At 45.4% G+C, this 20,239-nt stretch overlaps 1 protein-coding gene and 1 long non-coding RNA gene across 3 annotated transcripts; both read left to right on the forward strand.

Annotated features, from left to right (window-relative positions):
- The first annotated feature begins 15,477 nt into the window (after positions 1-15,477).
- On the forward strand, positions 15,478-18,725 carry LOC120702530. Of its 2 annotated transcripts, XR_005686446.1 has the most exons (4): positions 15,478-16,290; positions 16,895-16,949; positions 18,222-18,450; positions 18,567-18,725. It is a non-coding gene; the product is annotated as an uncharacterized LOC120702530 (long non-coding RNA). The 2 variants fall into 2 exon arrangements; XR_005686445.1 differs by lacking the exon at positions 18,567-18,725 and having other exon boundaries at positions 18,222-18,554.
- Positions 18,726-19,297: 572 nt separating this feature from the next.
- On the forward strand, positions 19,298-20,026 carry LOC120654495 (NDR1/HIN1-like protein 6). The gene has a single exon (XM_039932044.1). It carries the CDS (start codon positions 19,298-19,300, stop codon positions 20,024-20,026), a length of 729 nt encoding a protein of 242 aa, XP_039787978.1.
- Positions 20,027-20,239: the final 213 nt, after the last annotated feature.

Below are 20,239 nucleotides of genomic sequence, written 5' to 3' on the forward strand. Positions count from 1 at the left end.
AAGCACAATGCGAAGATGCTCTACATGCTCCTCTTCATTCTTGGAATATACAAGGATGTCGTCAATAAAAACCACGACAAACTTATCCAGTTCAGGCATGAATACCAAATTCATGAGATACATGAAATGAGCAGGGGCATTAGTTAGTCCAAAAGACATGACCAGATATTCATAAAGCCCGTATCTGGTAGAAAAGGCCGTCTTAGGAATATCTTCAACTCGGATTTTGATCTGATGATAACCCGAGCGGAGATCAATCTTAGAAAATACCTTGGCCCCGAATAGCTGATCAAACAGGATATCAATCCGGGGAAGTGGATACTTATTCTTAATTGTGACGGCATTCAGAAGTCTATAGTCCACACACAACCTGAGGCTTTGATCCTTCTTTTTAACAAAGAGTGCAGGACAGCCCCAAGGTGACGTGCTAGGACAGATATAGCCTTTAGCAAGCAGTTCTTGCAATTGCTTCTTTAGCTCTGCTAGCTCATTGGGTGGCATCCGGTAAGGTCTCCTAGAGATGGGTGCCATGCCCGGTTGCAACTCAATGGCAAACTCCACATTTCGATCCGGTGGCATGCCAGACAAATCATCCGGAAAAACATCCAGGTATTCACATATCACTGGTATGTCGGCCAAAGTCTTGCCCTCAACCTGATTCACCGTAGGAGTCACTGATATGTGATCCCTCAAGTTCAAGGTCATACTACCATGAATAGAAGATTTGATGTGCACCGATTGTGAGGTCGTGTCTAAAATAACTCCCTGACCCTCCATCCAGTTCATGCCCAATATAATACCTATCCTTTGTGTTGGTAACATTATCAGGGCTGTAGGAAAAACTTTTCCATGCAAATGCAGGGGTACTTTCTTGACAAACTGATTAGTGATCAACTTTCCCCCTGGTGAGTGAATATAGTACGGCTTAGGCATGCTCTCTATCTTCAATCCCAATCTAACCGCACATTCTTTGCTAATAAAAGTATGAGATGCCCCAAAATCAAATAGCACAGTAACGGGGTGCCCGTTAATAGAGAACGTACCCGACATCACTGGTGCTCCCTCAGGGATGGCCTCGAAGGTAGTATAATGCACCTGTTCTGGCTTGAAATGAGCCACTTTCTGCTTCTGGCTCAGCTGTCTTGATTGCTGGCCCTGCTTGGGAGGCATCGGGCAGTTACGTGCAAAGTGTCCAGGCTGCCCACAGTTGTAACAAGGAAACACACTAGGGCGCACCCCCGGCTGATGCACCCAGACCTTCTGCTCATTCTACTGAGGAGCAGGAGGCCTGACGGTCCCCTGTGACTGTGCGTACTGAGGTGGCCGATAGCTCCACTGCTGCTGTGGCTGGTGCTGAAAATGGGCTCTCTGTGGGCCCGACTGTACCAGGCGGAACCTCTGGGGAGTTGTTGGCGCTCCTTAAGTATCCATTTTATCCCTGTTTAACTTTGATAATGGCATGAATTTAATATCAAAATCACTAACCATCCTAACCTCGGCCCAATTATTGGTCATTTTCACGTTTGCACATATATTTTGGAGGTACTTCGTTTTTGCAGGTTTTTGACCAATTTTGGAGCATGAAATGGTGGGGCCCACAATCACGCGATGACACGAAGAATGACGAAGGCCAAAGCCCGAACAAAGGATCGAAGGCCATGATGATTAGAGGCCCATTCATGCACATCCATTCTCCAATGAAGCCCAAAAGACAAAGCCCACAAGATAAGATCGAGATGCTTCGGGGCTAAGCAAAGCAAAGAGATATTTAAGGAAGGATTTTCCATCCTATCCTTCTCCTCGAAGAAATCTCGAAGATAACGACGTCTAAAGGGGTGCAATCGTGAAAGACATAAACTCTAGAAGATTCCAGGAGACTTGGGGAGAAAGTTGAGCACCAGCCGGCAAAGGAAAGACCCAGGCCGGCCGGCCTAGGCTCATTGGGCCGGCCGGCCCAGCCTGTTTTTAGGTCGGTTCGACCTCCCCTTTGACCGAGGGTTCCCTGAGGCTATTTAAAGACCCCTCCCCAAGGTTCACGAGGAGATCAATTCGGGAGACGACGCCAAGGAGCAGAGAAGATAGAGGGACACCTCTCGGAGAGCCGAGGGTCGTGCTAGTTGTCTAGGGTTCGCCCTAGCCGACGTGGGAACCTTGCAAGGAAGACCACGTCGGAGTTCTGGAGCTAGGATCATCAAGATCAAGGTAGGGCCCCGGTTGTGATCTTGTGATGAACTATCATTCATGGTGAAGTTATTTGTGTTTCCGAATGTTTAGCGACTATGTTCTCCTCTTTCGATTTCGTTCTTTTCTTTGGGTTCACTTCATCCTAGATCTATTATCGAGATAGATCACTTAGCATGATCTTGTAGTCATGGTGGCTAGAGGTTCATGGCGGAACTACCAAAGGGGGTTCGACTTGCTTCAGGGTATTTCGTTCAAAAGGGGGGCGTCGTGACAGGCCGTCTCCACAGAGTAGGCAGAGTATCGAGGGATCAGATTGGAGATTTTGGGTTTAAAGAGGCTTTTCATTGAGATTCACATCTATCTTACTTCACTTTATCTAGCTGGAACTACAACATATGCATGATCTAGGTGATCTAGATTCGTTATCTCTAACTTCCTCTTGCTACCTTCGGTGTTTGTCGTGTTTTTAGTAGATTAGATTCATTTTTACCATCTCAAACAAAGGAATCTCTATGCTAGTAGATTGTTTCTTGTCTCTTTGGTTCCGTGGATTGATAAACCTTGGGGGAATACTCTGAGGGAAAAGCTACACGAAACCGTGCGCTTGCGGTATATAAATCGGGGGCGCTAAGGAGCGTCAACAAGCTTTTCTGGCGCCGTTGCCGGGGAGCCATCGATTTAAGATCCAATCTTACTTGCATTCGTAAATATTTCTTGATTTTTCTTTTTTTGACTTCTTTTTAGATATCTTATTTTTTTGAGCTAACTAAAAAAACGGATCTATTCCACGAAAATCAATCTAATCTAGAGTTTTCTTTATTTTTGCTTTATTTTTCTTTTATGTTTTAGATCTTGTACATTCATCTTTTAGATCTCGTATATATTTTTCTTTTTGACTAACCCCTAACAGGAGATGGACGGGAGCCTCTCCAACAAACCCAAAAATTTTGTGGATGATCCAGAAAAAATTTACAGGCAAAGGAGACGAGAAGCACGATCAAAGAAGCCGGAACTAGTAGATCCAAAAGTTGAAGCCGACGGTTCATCGTCTTCACCTCAAGCAATTCCACCAACAAGTCCAAAGGAGGCGTCACTTCACCAAGGGATGGCGCTACCGGAGCCGGAGCGTACGATCGGAGAGCTATGCACTCCGGATGTTCGGGACTTGCCGATCCAAAATGTCGACAACATCGGAGTTCCGTTCGAGATCAAGACTTCAATCACAAGGATGGTGCAAAGCTCGCCCTTCACTGGAAAAGAAGACGCTAATCAACATCTTCAAGCGTTCCTCCAACTATGCCGCACCTTCGACATGCAAGGGATGACTCAAGATCAAATAAGAGCGAGGCTCTTTCCGTTCTCTCTACTTGGGAGAGCGCTGCAATGGTTTCATTCTCTACCACCGCACACGGTGCAAAATTGGGAGTCCTTGATGAAAGAGTTCATGACGGAGTTCTACTCGCCGGGCAAGACCCAGATTCTGCGCAACAAGATTGCAACATTCGTGCAAGCCTCGACGGAGACTATTGCGGAAGCCTATGAGCATTTCAACGACTACATCCGCGCCGTACCTCATCACAAGTTCTCAAGGGAGGATGTGGTCCAGAAGTTCTATCAAGGCCTCACTACTGCATCAAGGGGGATCATTGACGCATCAGCCGGAGGTTCTATTATTGAGCTCACGCCCACTCAAGTTTTCAAACTATTCAAGAAGGTGGCGGACAATGACGCATGGGCATCATCGGGGCGCCTGCAACCACTCCAAGCCGTGGGCGCCGCGAAGAGTGTATTACAAGTGGAACGCGAAGAAGTGCTAGAAGGGAAGATCGACTCGCTCATGAGAAGGTTGGAGAAGATGGAAGTGGAAAAGAGAGAAGCCCAAGCTATCGATTTGAAGGCGGCCGAAGCAAGGTCTACATGTGAAGAATGTGGAGAGTACGGCCATGTACAAAAGAATTGCCCGGAGGAAGCCAAGATGCTCGACTACATGAAGAAGGGAGAATGGATTCCGCCAACCAACTTCCGCTACGGGCAAGGTAGACCCCAATTTAATGCAAGCTCTTCCATTCAAAACTCGGTGCCTCTTCGTATACAATTGAAGGAGTTCATGGAGGAGCAAGGCAAGATCAACTAAGACACCGTCACCAAGTTCAAGGCTTTGGACAAGATTTTGGAGAACATTGATGGCAAGGTGACGGAGGTCGGGAGCTCTAACCTTTAAGTACTCAACATGATGAAGATGCTAGAAACACAAGTAGACCAGCTCGCCGGACGCCTATCTAGCAACGAAGGAAAATTGCCCGGGCAACCTCAAAGTCCGGAGACGGCTAAGGCAATTCAAACTCGCTCGGGAAAGGAGACCGAAGAACCCGAACATGCAGCGGGAGCAAGGAAGCCTAAGCCAAGAGTTGAAGTGGAGACCATCATCAAGGAGAAGGCACCTACTCCTATGCCAGAGATAGTCACCGAAGAACCGGAGTTTGAGCTAGATGATATAGACAGCAAGATTCTACCGCCAAGGCCACGATACCGCAAAGGTAAACATGAAGATGAGCAATTCAACAAATTTGTTGACATGGTACGCAGGTTGAGCATCAATATGCCGCTCTTGGACGCTCTACAAGTTCCGACGTATTCTCGCTACTTCAAAGACATCATGAGAAACAAGCGCGAGATACCGCTAAGCACTGTCAAGCTAACTGAGGAATGTAGCGCGACAATCGCTAATGAAGCTCCTGAAAAGAAGAGGGACCCCGGATGTCCTACCATCCCGTGTTCCATTGGATCTCTTATGTTCGAAAGAGCACTTTGTGATCTCGGTGCAAGTGTGAGTGTCATGCCAAAGAATGTGTTCGAGAAGCTATGCTTACCGGAGCCGGAGCCCACCGCCATGTGCCTAGAGTTAGCGGACAATTCCGTTCGCTATCCTTTAGGAATCGCCGAAGACGTGCACGTGAAGATTGGAGAACACTTAGTCCCCGTTGACTTTGTGATTCTCGATATGGGAGAAGGGAGCAAGGCGCCTCTCATACTTGGAAGGCCTTTCCTCAAGACCGCAAGGGCGAACATCGACGTTGGCAAGGGGGAGATAAAGTTCGACATCAATGGCACCACAAGCGAATTCAAGTTTCGTCCACGCCTCGAGGTATGCAACATGATCAATGTCAAATATGTCCCGCCTCACCGCCGTGTCACAGAGGAGAAGCCAAAGAAAGAAGAGGAGCTGAACAAGAAGGAAGCGAAGAAGGAGATAGAAGTCGTCGCGTCCATCGCGACAAAGAAGATCGTTGCACCCGTCAAGAAGAAAGCTAAAAGCCCGCCTGTGAAGACCAAAAAGACGACTAACGTAGAAGACAAACCCGCACCAAGGATTGTGCGGAAGTGGGTACCCAAGACTGCAGCACCATCACCGAGCGTTGGTCCGAAGTGAAGAAGAAGAAAGTCTAGCTATAGACTATAAACGAAGCGCTTTGCGGGAGGCAACCCGTTCGTCGAGTCAAGAATAAAGCTGCCGGGAGTTCAACCCGTTCATCAAGTCAAGAATAAGCTGCCAGGAGGACAACCCGTGAAAAGTTTAGGTAAGTGAGTCAAGAATTTTGCTACGCAAGAACATGATAAACTTTTGAACAATTGGTCGTTCGGTCAAACAATTCGATTTGGATTTTATTCGCTCGGTCATTCCGATGTTCTTTCTTATTTTAAACCAATGACATGAGCCATCCTATGATTTATTTGCCTCTTCTTGAGAAAGCCACATCCAAAATTCCATACCTATTTTTGGCGACCGTCCTGTCTATGACGGCCGGACTAAGTTGAGATAAAACACACGAGTAGAGCTGCGCTATGTTTATATTACTTAAATTCTTGATGCGTAGGTTCGCACAAACATAGAGAGAATTTTCAGTTTCATCATCATAGGACTAGAATTTTCCTAACCTTAATTATTCTCTTTTTCAAAATGCTCTCTCTCATTTTGGCAAAAATTAGAACCTAAACCCAAGACCCACAGTTGAATTCGAGATTGTTCGCTATCAATTCATGAAAGTGAACGGTTCCGGTGCAACCAAAATTAATGTAGTCGGGAAATATTTTTTGACTTACAAATGTAAAGATGTTTCAATTCCCCTCTAATTATTCATTTAAACTCATTGCATGCTTTGAGTCAATTCTGAAATTTTGAAGTTAGAGGAGGATTAAACATCTAAGCATCATTTGGAAAGGGTTTATGTGCTTGATTAACATCCATTGATCAAAGTGAGTTCACGGGAGAGAGTTGTGCTCTCTACCTACCACCACATGCAAATAATTCAAAGGAGGGAGCAGCCATGCATGGGAAGGACAAGTGATTTTCAGCAAAGATGGCACCATGTGATGAATGATTAAGCATGGGACAAGGTGAATGACACAAAGTGGAGAAATAATGTTGCAAGTGGACATCAAAGGCAAAGAAGGAGTGGTTCACATGATTTGGAAGGTGCAAAGCATACAAGATGTACTGGATAGAAGCAAATAATTGCACCACGAAGCCACCAGAGAAAATTGAAGTGGAGAAGAGGGAAAGACACCCTAGGCCGGCCGGCCCCAAGGCCCTAGGCCGGCCGGCCTGGCCCCTATTTATGCCCTCTGGTGCTCCCCTTTGGCAGGTATATTCCTCACTCATTTCCTTGCTTATGTTCTTCAAGTTCTTTGCCCAGAAACATCAGTTAGATCCCTGAAAAATTCGTCCACCAAAATCTACTCCAAAAATCTCAGAAAATTCACCACAATTCCTAGTTTGTTCCACTCTTCGATATATTGTTCTCCCGCCGGCAAGAAACCCCCGGTGTGTTTGTTTTTGAGTGTGTGCAGCAAGAAGTCACCATGAGTGGCCTCATGAAGTTCATCGCCGGGAGGAGAAGGACGCGTTCATCAACATCCGACGCATCGGCAAGTTCTTCGCGGAGGCACTCGGTCTCCGAGTCTCCGCGGAGCATGGAGGAAGACAACCCCGCACCGAGGAGCGACATGCTGCTCCTTGGTGGGATGAGAGACCCGAGAAGCTCCTCCATGAGATTCGCCGAAGGAATGCCACCTCCTCCACGGTGTTCGACAAGGTCATCCGCACCACCACCATACAAGCCCAAGAATTTAGAATATGGGTTTATTATCTTGTCGAAGGAAGAAGAAGAAAGGCTCAAGTTCATGAATGGAAGACTACGAGCAAATTATGATTTTGATGATGAAGCATTGGTGAAGCTGGGATTTCATCATGACATCTACGAGCTATTGGAGAACATCGGTTGGAAGCTATTTTCCGACGGTGTCACGGTTGATATACAAGAAGAAGTGGCTCTTGAGATGTTCATGACATTAGAAAAATCAACAGAAGTGGTGGATGGTGAAGAAGTTTCATGTCTGAAATTTAGGCTCAAGAATGAAGAGAAAGTAATCACCTATGGTGAAATAGGAAGCTTGCTCGGATTCAAAAATAATGCATATGAAATGGTGCAAGTTGAAGATGGAGAGCTTGATGAATTTAGGACAAAAATAGCAAAAGATGTCAACCGCCAAAGAAAGAATATAAGTAATGTTACCCTCCAAATATTCCACTCTTGGTTGAGCAAAAGAATTCTCGGGAGGATGAGAGAATCGAAGGTCACCGACCAAGAATTAAATTGGATGTATGCTGCATTGGTGAAGAAGCAAGTAATTGATCCCACCAACATCATGGTTGAAAGGTGGCTTTGTGAAGCATCATCCGGCACAGGAGAAGTTGGTTCGGGATGTTATCTCACAATGATAGCCCGAGCAATGAATCCGAGGTTACGAGTGATCCAAAAATTTTACGTCCCGGGAAGAGATATTGGGATTGATCATTTGAGGCAAGGCCATTATATCGGAGGAGATAAAAAGAAGGGATTTACTATTTCTGAGATGGATATTTCCCTCCCCGATCAAAGGCTGAAATTAGTTGCAAAAGGTGAAGAAATCAAAAAGAGGAAGGTTAATTGAAGGGACATCGGCATCGGCACAACAAGAAGACTTGGAAGTAAACCTTCCACCGCCAAGTTATGCTTATTGGAGAAATGAATTTCAAGGTGCATCAAGTGGACAGGGATACCCACAAGGATGGACGAGTCAATGGGAAGGAAGCCAAGAACAAGCATGGGGGCACGCTGCGGCGGCACCCCCACCATTTAGCAACTACGACTACCCACCCTCGTCATATCAAGGAGAAATGCCCGACACGTCATTTGGAGCACAATATTTTGACCTCCCTCAACCAGAACAAGGAATGAGAATTATGGGTGCTTATGCGAGAAGAAACATGGAAGATATAGATGCCATCCGGAGGCATACAACCCAACTAGAAGATGGAACTGCAGGAATTGCATATCAAATGAGATTTCTAGGCTTGGCGCCACCGGAACAATTTAATGGAGGAGAATTTCAGCAGTATTATGATCAAGGATACAACGCAAGAGCCAATCAAGGAGATTGATCGACGGCATGACCATGAATAAAATGCTCGCACGTGTGGTTTGGATTTTCTATTTCTTTTCATTTAATTTCAGCATGTGTGCAAGCTTGTGTGTGTAGCAATTTTCTGTTTTATTTATTTCAGCATGTGTGCAACTTGTTTTCTTTTGTCTTCATTACCATGATAAATAAATGCATCACCCACGCTTTAATGTTATGGTTAGTAATGGTGATAGAAAGTTTGTGCCATGTGAAAATATGATGATCGTTGCCGCTTTGTCTACTTTCTTGTGCTTGGTTTATGCATGATTGAACTAATGCTCTCTCTAACATGATCTGAAAATTAATTAAATGCCGGCTAATTCAATTGTGGAGGTTATGATAAATTAAGACCCATATCTTTTACTCTTGCTCTCTTACTTAAGCTTGTCAAGGAAAATTTAATTTGGATTTAATTTTGAGCTAACCTTGTCAATGATACCTTTTGCAATTGCTCTACCCTTCTACAAGCTAAATGATATATCATAACAAACCATAGAGCAAGAATTATTTTCAAGTGAATTAATTGAAGATTTATCTTCTTTGGTATGAGACTAAGAAGCTGACCATTCCGTATTTTTGCGTATCTCTCTTTTGCTAGCCATTCTATCCATGCATTGTGAGTTTCTATACCGGGAACATCGCAAACCTCTCTGGATATCCACCCCTAACCAAAAACATCTTTTTGTGAAATACCTCCTTGACCACAACCTATATATTGAGTATATATATTTCTCGGCGGTAAAACAGTGGAATCAAGAGCAAAATTCAGTAAAACATAAGCTTGGGAAGCATCAAAGAGTTCGCAGAAGAAAAATCCGAAGAAGTGGAGGCCTACAGGCAGTAGGCCGGCCGACTCAACACCCCTAGGCCGGCCGGTCTGCCCCTTTTCCTCCTCTGTTGGCTTCAATCTTTCACGAGAAGATGCTCCCTTGAATTCCAAAGTTATGTCTAGAGAATTGATAAAGGTTTTGTGCACTCACTCCATCAAGTTACCATCACTTCATTGCTTGAGGACAAGCAAAAGTTCAAGCATGGGGGGAAGGTGGAGTAAGTGCATTGTGTTGCCAGTGGTTCTGAGGAAAGAAAAAAAAGAAAGAAATAAAAAAAAGAGAGGAAGAAAGAAAAAAATGAAATAAAAGCTCCTCGGTTCCGTTTGCTTCATTAAACTCCAGGTACTTTGAAGATTATTCTATACTCAATTATTCTAACCATGTGCAATCCAATAACAATGACTTCAGTCGTGCCTTGGGATCAATCGTTGCCATTTGCACATGTCCACCATCTAAAGTGTGTGTTCCATTCTCTCCCTCTCCACAAAGAAATTATTTTCCAATGGTCTTTTTGACGAGTCTCGGTAAATCCATAAGAAGTATTTCTTGTTTTAATAATATCTTGATTATAATATCTTTTGTTAGGACTAACCTTTCCAGAGCTCCAGATAAAGCCTCACACATACATGTGAGAGAAAGAAAGGAGAGAGTTCTAGCAAGTTTGAGAGACAAGATGAGCTGAGAGTTTCCATGAGCAAATTGCAATGAGGTTTGAATTATTGATCTTGGTTTAGCATTACTTATGGAACTTACTTTCTTAATTCTGAGACTTGTTTATTTTTGAGAGCATGTGCTTAATAATTGTGGGGAAGCATTTAACTTGTATCTACCTTCCACATTGAAAAAGCTGGTTACAACATGAACTATTAACTGCAAAATATTTTTTTGGGAGCATTGTGTTTTCTCGTGTATGATCAAGTGCAGGGATTGGACACTGAAAGGCAGCGCTGATTTTTATCAAAGACTTACTCGAGGACGAGCAAGGTTTAAGCATGGGGGGAATGTTGGCGCTCCTTAAGTATCCATTTTATCCCCTGTTTAACTTTGATAATGGCATGAATTTAATATCAAAATCACTAACCATCCTAACCTCGGCCCAATTATTGGTCGTTTTCACATTTGCACATATATTTTGGAGGTACTTCGTTTTTGCAGGTTTTTGACCAATTTTGGAGCATGAAATGGTGAGGCCCACAATCACGCGATGACACGAAGAATGACGAAGGCCAAAGCCCGAACAAAGGATCGAAGGCCATGATGATTAGAGGCCCATTCATGCACATCCATTCTCCAATGAAGCCCAAAAGACAAAGCCCACAAGATAAGATCGAGATGCTTCGGGGCTAAGCAAAGCAAAGAGATATTTAAGGAAGGATTTTCCATCCTATCCTTCTCCTCGAAGAAATCTCGAAGATAACGACGTCTAAAGGGGTGCAATCGTGAAAGACATAAACTCTAGAAGATTCCAGGAGACTTGGGGAGAAAGTTGAGCACCAGCCGGCAAAGGAAAGACCCAGGCCGGCCGGCCTAGGCTCATTGGGCCGGCCGGCCCAGCCTGGTTTTAGGTCGGTTCGACCTCCCCTTTGACCGAGGGTTCCCTGAGGCTATTTAAAGACCCCTCCCCAAGGTTCACGAGGAGATCAATTCGTGAGACGACGCCAAGGAGCAGAGAAGATAGAGGGACACCTCTCGGAGAGCCGAGGGTCGTGCTAGTTGTCTAGGGTTCGCCCTAGCCGATGTGGGAACCTTGCAAGGAAGACCACGTCGGAGTTCTGGAGCTAGGATCATCAAGATCAAGGTAGGGCCCCGGTTGTGATCTTGTGATGAACTATCATTCATGGTGAAGTTATTTGTGTTTCCGAATGTTTAGCGACCATGTTCTCCTCTTTCGATTTCGTTCTTTTCTTTGGGTTCACTTCATCCTAGATCTATTATCGAGATAGATCACTTAGCATGATCTTGTAGTCATGGTGGCTAGAGGTTCATGGCGGAACTACCAAAGAGGGTTCGACTTGCTTCAGGGTATTTCGTTCAAAAGGGGGGCGTCGTGACAGGCCGTCTCCACAGAGTAGGCGGAGTATCGAGGGATTGGATTGGAGATTTTGGGTTTAAAGAGGCTTTTCATTGAGATTCACATCTATCTTACTTCACTTTATCTAGCTGGAACTACAACATATGCATGATCTAGGTGATATAGATTGGTTATCTCTAACTTCCTCTTGCTACCTTCGGTGTTTGTCGTGTTTTTAGTAGATTAGATTCGTTTTCACCATCTCAAACAAAGGAATCTCTATGCTAGTAGATTGTTTCTTGTCTCTTTGGTTCCGTGGATTGATAAACCTTGGGGGAATACTCTGAGGGAAAAGCTACACGAAACCATGCGCTTGCGGTATATAAATCGGGGGCGCTAAGGAGCGTCAACAGGAGTGCTGCTCGAAGATCCCGCTGCCGGCGCCTTTCTTTTCTTCTCTGCCTTATGAGCTAGATGGGCGTCCTCCTGAATGATAACCCCGTTGACTAGCTCACTGAAGGTGTCAAACTTGACCATTGCCAAGCGATCCTGGAGCTTGCCACTGAGCCTCTGCCTGAAACAGGCCTGCTTCTTCTCATCGGTGTCCACGTGGTATCCCGCATACTGGGACAGGGTGTTGAAGGTTTGGGAATACTGTAACACACTGTTGTTACCCTGTTTCTGGGCCAGAAACTCTGTGAGCTTCCTTCTGATCACCCCTGCTGGAATATGGTGTGCCCTGAAAGCTTCTTTAAATTGTGCCCAAGTAAACCGAGTGTCCGCAGGGAACATGGCCACGTGATTCTCCCACCATGTGCGCGCGGGACCCCGGAGCTGCTGAGCTGCAAACCCTGCCTTGTTGTTGTCATTGTAGGGGTGCAGGGTGAACCTGGACTCAATAGTCCAAAGCCAGCTGTCCGCCTCCAATGGTTCATCCGCCTTATGGAAGAGTGGTGGCTGAGTAGCCAGAAACTCCGGATATCCAGGAGCTGGGGGCTGGGGATGATGTTCGTGCCGCTGCGCCCTGCCCTGCGCCACAATCTCCCAGAGGAGTGCCGTCTGCTCATCGCGTCCGGTGAGCATGGCCGCAATGGCTTGGGCCAAATCAGGAGAGTTCGGTGGTTCGCCCATTCTACATTCAGCCATGGTTGGGTCAGTCCCAAAATTTTTTTATTACAAAACAATCAACCCTAGAAGAATGCAGAAAACGTAAATTAAATCAAAAGCTGGAATTCTTTTTGCAACTAAATCCGGACTATCCGGATTCTCACCTGGAATATCCGGATATCCCCACCCGGACTATCCGGACCTATGTCCGGAGTCTCCGGATACACTCGTGGTGTTTCAGTTCGTCCCCACCCTCAAAATGCAAGAATCTTTTTAAATCAATGAATGACATGATGCATAATGCATGACCGTCCTACGGTGACCTCTCATCTCCATCCCAATAATCTAGCTGCGACTCTAATACTAACTCTATAGGGCTTAGTACGAATAACCCCACCCAATTTAGTTTAAATCAGAAATTCACTGTTAACTTAAGAATTTTTTTAAAATAGTCTTACTCGTACCACCCCCAGTGCGTTTCGGCTCTGATACCAGCTGTGACAGAACCACCAAATTAAAACTCTAATTAAGCATAATGGCAGTCATTTGAACACATCGGGCCCATTAGCTTAACGGCTTAATTTGGTGATCCTTTCTCAACCCACGGCCCGATCGAAACAACACCGGTGGTCTCACACGAAGGTGAGCGCAGATGGTACGAACACCACACAGTACTAAAAAATACACACACCAAACGCTTATGAAATACTTAGTTTACAAACCGAGTTTGAAATACATAATAATACACAAGTGTGTCTGCCATTTATACAAAGTTTTATAAACATGGAATCTGCCCACTACAACACATAAGAACGGAAATGAAAATTACACACTCAGCCCACGAGTGTGCAATCCCATACACTCCAAAGCTACGCGCCTGGGTCCTCGACGTTCCATCCATCCGCGTCCAGTCGAACAAACTTGGCGCAACACGGACAGAAGTCTACGTGTGCGGGTCCTGAGATCATTTTTCCAACAAAGCCCTAAGCAACTAATACTCAGCAAGACTTACCCGACCAGTGGGTATAACTTAGCCCACATATCTAGACATGGAAGGTTTTCTGGCTAGTAGTTGGTTTTGCAGAAAAGCGCTAGAAGTGAGTCCTTCTTTCCAAATTTTATCTCCCATTTATATCGATAGATCCACTAATAATCTAGGATTTTGCAATTCTACAACAATCAAGGTGAGCAATACATTAACTAAATAACAGCGGCCCTCATTGCATCTCATCTCATTATATTCCATTTCCTTACTACGATGTGACCAAGAGATCAAGGCTCTCATGACCGCGAGACACGGCGAATCGATCCGATTTAACCTTGCAAGGTGGACCTAACCAACACGGCACGTAAAAGCCCCGTCGGACCCCACGTACCAACCTTTCCCCTCCCCGCCTCGAACTACAGGAATCAGCCCAACGACATATGGTCAGCCGAGCTCAACGCGAGACCACCAAAAGTAAACATATGCATCCACAATTCTCCGCGACTACTCGACTCGCCCCAGGAGTTGGCTGCGGGTTTCTGTACTTTTGAAGCAAAGCAGTACTCGGCTTACCGGTTTCGAATACCTCCTACTCCCGGCATGCGGCTGGTACAATTCAATCCCCGATCAGCACAGCCGACAATGGAACGGTCCTTAATCGACACAGATGGGGCTACACCTTCCCCCATCCGGTCTCCCATCCCATACCTTCCATCTTGAATATAATAATTCATATACTGTAATATAAAGACATCCTATATCTCGCGAGTGACAGAATTATCACTCGACTCAATCGAGCCCTATTAAGCATAGCAGTGCTAACGACCTATTCATACTAGTATAAGGCCCAGGAAAACATAGGGATCATGCAACTAAGGTTTCAAACAATTTCTAAACCTAATGCACAATTATTAAAGACATATATAGGTGTCATAATTTGAAATAGTAGGATGTGCACCGGGGCTTGCCTTCGGGCTGCTGCTCGACACTGGGCTCAGCTGGGCCTTGGGCCGGGTGCTCACGCCGCTCTTCCTGCTGAACTTGCCCCTGCTGCTCCTGTGGCTCGGCGATCACCTCGTACACGGCTCCCTCGGCGGCGGCGTCTACACGTATGCAAATGATATGAGAATGCATGCCTGGGTTGCAATCTTAAAATAGCCAATGACTAGATGCAACTACTAGTAATTTACACAAAAATTGCACTCCCAGGCCCCGAACATTCCCCAAAAATCCGGAGTATCCGGACCCCCAAACCCGGAGTATCCGGGCTTATACCCTGAGTTTCGCCCGGAGTTTTCCAAAACCCGGAGTATCCGGGTTTATACCCGGAGTCTCCGGGTCCGACAGCATTTTCGCCCCAAAAACTGAAATCTTGATTTGTGGCAAAACCATCCCACCAAAATCAAAACCCTTTTAGATCCAAGTTGAGGGATGCATATAGAGTTGATTGACCAAAAGAAATCACTTAAAACCTCCTAGAAACATAGATCGGGGCGGCACAAGTTGAATACCTAGGATGAGCTTTTCTTGCTCAAAGAACTTGAAATCCAAGGTTCTCTTGGAAGGAGCTCGTGGGGAGTAAGGTTATCCACGCCGATCGAAGCTTCCTCAGCCTTGAAATCAAGTTTAGATGGGGATTTGGACCCTAGGGACTCATGGAGGGGGAGAGCTTGTGAGGGAGAGGGAGAGTTCATGAGGGAGTGAAAGAGAGAGAGTGAACGTGAGGGAGAGTGAGCTGTGAGGGAGAGAGTGTGTGTTTATTATATTTGTGGGACCCAGATGATCAAATTAAGGGAATTAGAAACTCCACGCCTGGAGTATCCGGGCCAATGGCCGGAGTATCCGGGTGTTACAGCGACCCGCGGGACTCCTGCGCCGTCGTTCCTCCCCCACCCCCGGCTGCCGCCGTCGCCCTCCCACGGAGCGCTCGACGGCGCCGGCCGACGACGGTCCAACCCACGGCCGCACTCTCCAGGGCAACGAAGGGCCGCGGCCGCGGCTCGCTCCCCGGCCTCACGGGACGCCTCCTTGCCGCTCGCCCTGCGCCTCCTGAGGTGAGTTCCCGATTCCTCGATTGAACTTCCTGATTACTAAAAAAAAATGAGCATCTGCAAGTTAACAATTGAGCATCTTACTTGCATACTGTAACAGAGATTCACAGTACATGTTGTTCTGCTTTTATGGATTGCACAGTGAATGTCTGTTACCCTTAACTAGATATCAAAAGAAGGATGAGGCCAGAATGATCAGTAGTATAATGATAATCTCCGTGGAATATATCCACATCAAAACAGAACAGCATATTGAATTTCTCTCAAGATGCAAAGCCATATTTTTTTTTGTATGAGTAATTTAGTAACCGATCATCCATGACTGAACTGTAGTTTAGTAAGCCAAACTAGCAGGGTACACAACTAAACACTTCCTGCTGCTATTTTCATTCAGGCATCTTCCATGACACCCACATCAACTTGTATGAATTGTTAATTCAGCTGCAGTTATTTCTTCTTATGCAAATGCCCTTTCTTGGTTTTTCAAGTTTTCATGTCATATTTGTAACTAATAACTGTTTGTTGTTCAATATTTTTCAATGCAACCGCGCAGGTGCCGGTGGGCAAGCGCCGCCGCCGCCGGAGTGGAGGCTCATTCCGCTGGACGAGGTACGAGCGCCGGTGAGTCGTTTTTCCTCATTCGTAGTCCTTAGTCATTGTGTGTGGGAGTGAGTTTAGAGATTCGATTTCTGGTTCCTATGCATAGAGTTGATGTAAAAGCTCCAGATTGGGGAAGGTTGGGTGTTCGTTGCTTCAAGGTCCTGCTAGACGAAATGCCTGCAAGCCGTGTGCAGTTAATGCAGAAGTGACGTAAACTTGCTATGCAATCTTGGCTGTGTACATGTGTGATCACTGAAAGGAATCCGACATCAACATTGTATCTTGCTAGAGTATATGATCAATTTGTCGTACTGTCTGGTTATGGCTAGCATATATTGCGGTGACTGTGTCCAGCATAGCTATGTAAAAAGCTAACAAGGTGTCTTTTGCAATATATTGATGTAAAAGACCCGGGATTGGGGAAGGTTGGAGATTCTGAAATCTGAAATGCTTAGCACATTACTATTGCTTGAGCTATGTTTTCTATGCATTTTGGTTTGAACAGTTGAGAATAGACGTACATCATGCAATCTTATATCTATCCTAGGTTCTATTCAGAAATTTGATCCATTCAGATTGTTTATAAGAATATAAGACTGCTGAAATTTCGTCTCTCATTTCACAGGTGATCCGATGACTCTACTTTGAGAAGCTACAAGTTAGATGACAAATTGCTGCAGGTAGGTAGTAGTTCAAATCTTCTGTTCAGAGTGAGAACTGAGGAGACTGGAATCATGTGTGAAGGGGTTATGAATAAAATAATGTTTCTATGTGCTTACTGATTTACAGGCAAGAGACTTGCTTTGCTCATGTCTGCTTGGTCCAAAATACTCCCTTGTTCAGTCTTTTGTTGCATAATCTTTTAAGGACCATATTCGTTTGTTAAAGTCTATTAAAGTTCTCTTCTTTTTATGCTGAATGTACATGTCACTAGCAATGTTCTCACTAGAGGTATTCTACTCAGTTTCTTTGAACTTTATATAGAAGTAGCAACAAGCTTCTAATCCCATAAAGAGTTAATTTCATAATCCATAATAGTCTGATACTCTGATCTAGCCGATAAGCATGCTACTTGAAACATGACCTTTGCTAATGGCCAATGAGACAGTTCCCTGCTAGATCAGAACAGCATTTCCCTCTAGCTTAGCCAATGAGACAGTTCCCTGCTAGATCAGAACAGCATTTCCCTCTAGCTTATTTCATTCTTTCAGCTAAAATTTATTGTTGCATACTCACATAGTTTCTATTGGTGAAGTTTGCATCTATACTCTTTCTTTTTTCGGACAGATAGGATGTGCTTTACTCTAAACAAAAATAATCGCCATTTGTCTAGGATCCACAGACCACAGATACTCATCATGCATATCCCCAATTTGTTGAAATGTCCTAGCATGCAAACTATTTCAGTATTTTGAAAAGAAAAAAAATCATTTCAAGTGGTCTTGACAATAGGTCAGTCTGGTAACTTATGGACACGCCATAAGAATTGATGATCTGGTGTTCTAGAGATAGCTGCATCAGATGTCCAGACCATTCAATCAAGAATTGTAATATTCTTCTCTCGGTGTTTAACTTCAGCTTGGCCTTTTCTCGATATAGATAATTTGTGAAGATCTATAGCCATTCATTGAAGGTATAAGCACTTTATGGGATGGCTGATGTATGGATGTATGGCTTAATGAATTTTAAGGTTAATAAAAACATAGTAAATTATCATATGAGATATCCATTGTTGTCATTAATTTAGTATGTACACATAATTTTTTCAGCACCCACTTAACTGATGCATTTCAGCAGTCGCATTAGTCTATTTCCTTTCTGAAATTTGCCATGCAAGCTTACCTAACTTAGGATGACCAACAAGCGTCATTTCTTTGAATTGCATTCACTCCAAAGTATTTCAATTATTTTGTTTCCAAATAATTTTGAAGTTGAACACTTCTGTACTGCAGGTGGAGCAATGAAGGCGCTATTGCCACCGGCTTTGTTCAACAGCACAGTTAAATTCAGAGAGTGGTGAATGGAAGTCCTTTGGATAAATTTTTTGTTTGTGCTCCAGTTTCTTAAAATAGTTGCATGGCTTAAGTTTAAGATAAGTGATGCTCCGGAAGTCGAGTACCTGACTACCTATTAATGAGTGATGAAATAATCGAGATAAATTTGTATAGGATTACCGGAATGGTATTGGATTCCGAATCCCTTATTAATTTTGTATTACAGCAGCCTCAAGATAAATATGTTTAACTAAATGAGTGATGAAATAATCGAGAATTTTATTCTGTTTCTACTGGTCTTAGGTAATTGAAAGCAGTGGGAGGAACTAGATGAAGTCAAGGGAGGGGTCAAAACAAGATAGAATTCGACCTCGTGCATTTTGGTACATTCTGTTTTTGTCATTCGCTTTGTTTGCCATGTGCATGATTTTTGTCAGGCCTATGTTCGGCTTCACTGATAAATTTGGAAGGCTTTTATCGGAAATAGTTTTACTTCTCATAGACTAATTTGACTAACTTAATGTTTTACAGCATATTGAAGATTAATTGAAATAGTTTGGAGTGTTGGGTGTTAAATTGTGTGTGTTTTTCGATCCTTGTTTGCTATAAATGCAATCAACTTATGAGAAAAAAATATTACCCGTAGCAACGCACGGGCATTCAACTAGTTTGTTTTAAAAATATATATCTGGACCTATATTACTAAAGCAAACAAGATTTGATTTGGTCCGCCTGTGTTATTGACAGGTGGGTTTTAGTTCATCCCGTATGCGAGTCGGACCAACCCTCTTCGTCCTCGATTAGATCCCTACAAATTAACACACGAGCACCAATATGTATTCGATATTTATACTAATTTTGTCCGTAGCAACGCACGAACATAACTATCTAGTATATATAAATAGTAGAGATTTATCCACGGCTCGCCCACATATACTACTTACTCTATACAAAGTTTGCCGTACTAACCGGACGTGCCGCTACCACGCTGCATGCAAAGTTGTTTGTCGTCCGACAAGGCAGCAGAACGAGCCATGATGGCACGGCTGGAGCCGATCCACAAGGACGAGGTGCGCGTGGACCTCGAGGCCGGCCGTCGCTCCCCGCCGCCGGCGCCGGCGACACCACCCACCGCGGCGGCGAACGAACCCTCACGCAACAATAAGAATAAGAAGACGACGCGGACGCGCTGCGGCTGCTGCTGCCGCCGGCTGGCCTGCTGCTTCCTCCTCGTCGCGGCGGTCGCCGCCGCGCTGTACCTGGCGCTGGACCCGAAGCTGCCCCGGTACACGGTGGACGCGCTCACCGTCACGGCCTTCGGCATGGACGACGACCTGACGGCGTGCGCCCGGTTCGACGCGTCGGTGCGGTTCGAGAACCCGAACCGCGCCATCGGGATCCACTACGAGGACGGGTCCAGCCTCTCGGTGTGGTTCCGCGGGTACCGCCTCTCCGAGGGCGCGCTCCCGGCGTTCTACCAGGGCCCCCGCGGCGGCGCGGCGACGGTGCGCGTCGCCATGGGCGAGGCGCGGCTGCGGGGCACGGGCGTCGTGGAGGCGATGCGGCACGTCAACGGGGCCGGCGGCGTGGAGCTGCCGCTCGTGTTCCGCGGCGAGGTGCCCGTGCGGGTCAGGGTCGGCCCCGTCACGACGGCGAGGGTCACGCCCAGGGTGCGGTGCGACCTCGTGCTGGACAGGCTCGCCACCGAGGGCAGCGTCCGGGTCAGGAACATGGACTGCAAGTTCAGCTTGAAGCTCTGGTGATGCGATACATGCTCTCCGACTCGATCGGATCTAGGTGTAGGCTTGATCTTATAATTATACTGTAGTGGGGGAAATCGGGTGTTTTAGTAGCACGGTAATATGTACACACACAGGTGATTACATTTGTACCGATTAGTGATATATTTAGTTTTTTTTCTAGGACAATACGATCCACAACATAGCGTTCGCTCATCTAGCGAGCATATGCTGCTT

The sequence above is a fragment of the Panicum virgatum genome, chromosome 1K (assembly GCF_016808335.1).
Source record: "Panicum virgatum strain AP13 chromosome 1K, P.virgatum_v5, whole genome shotgun sequence".
Classification (NCBI taxonomy): domain Eukaryota; kingdom Viridiplantae; phylum Streptophyta; class Magnoliopsida; order Poales; family Poaceae; genus Panicum; species Panicum virgatum.

Excerpts from the sequence above, each read along its gene's own strand:
- LOC120654495 (XM_039932044.1), top strand. The coding sequence starts at position 19,298 with ATGATGGCACGGCTGGAGCCGATCCACAAGGACGAGGTGCGCGTGGAC.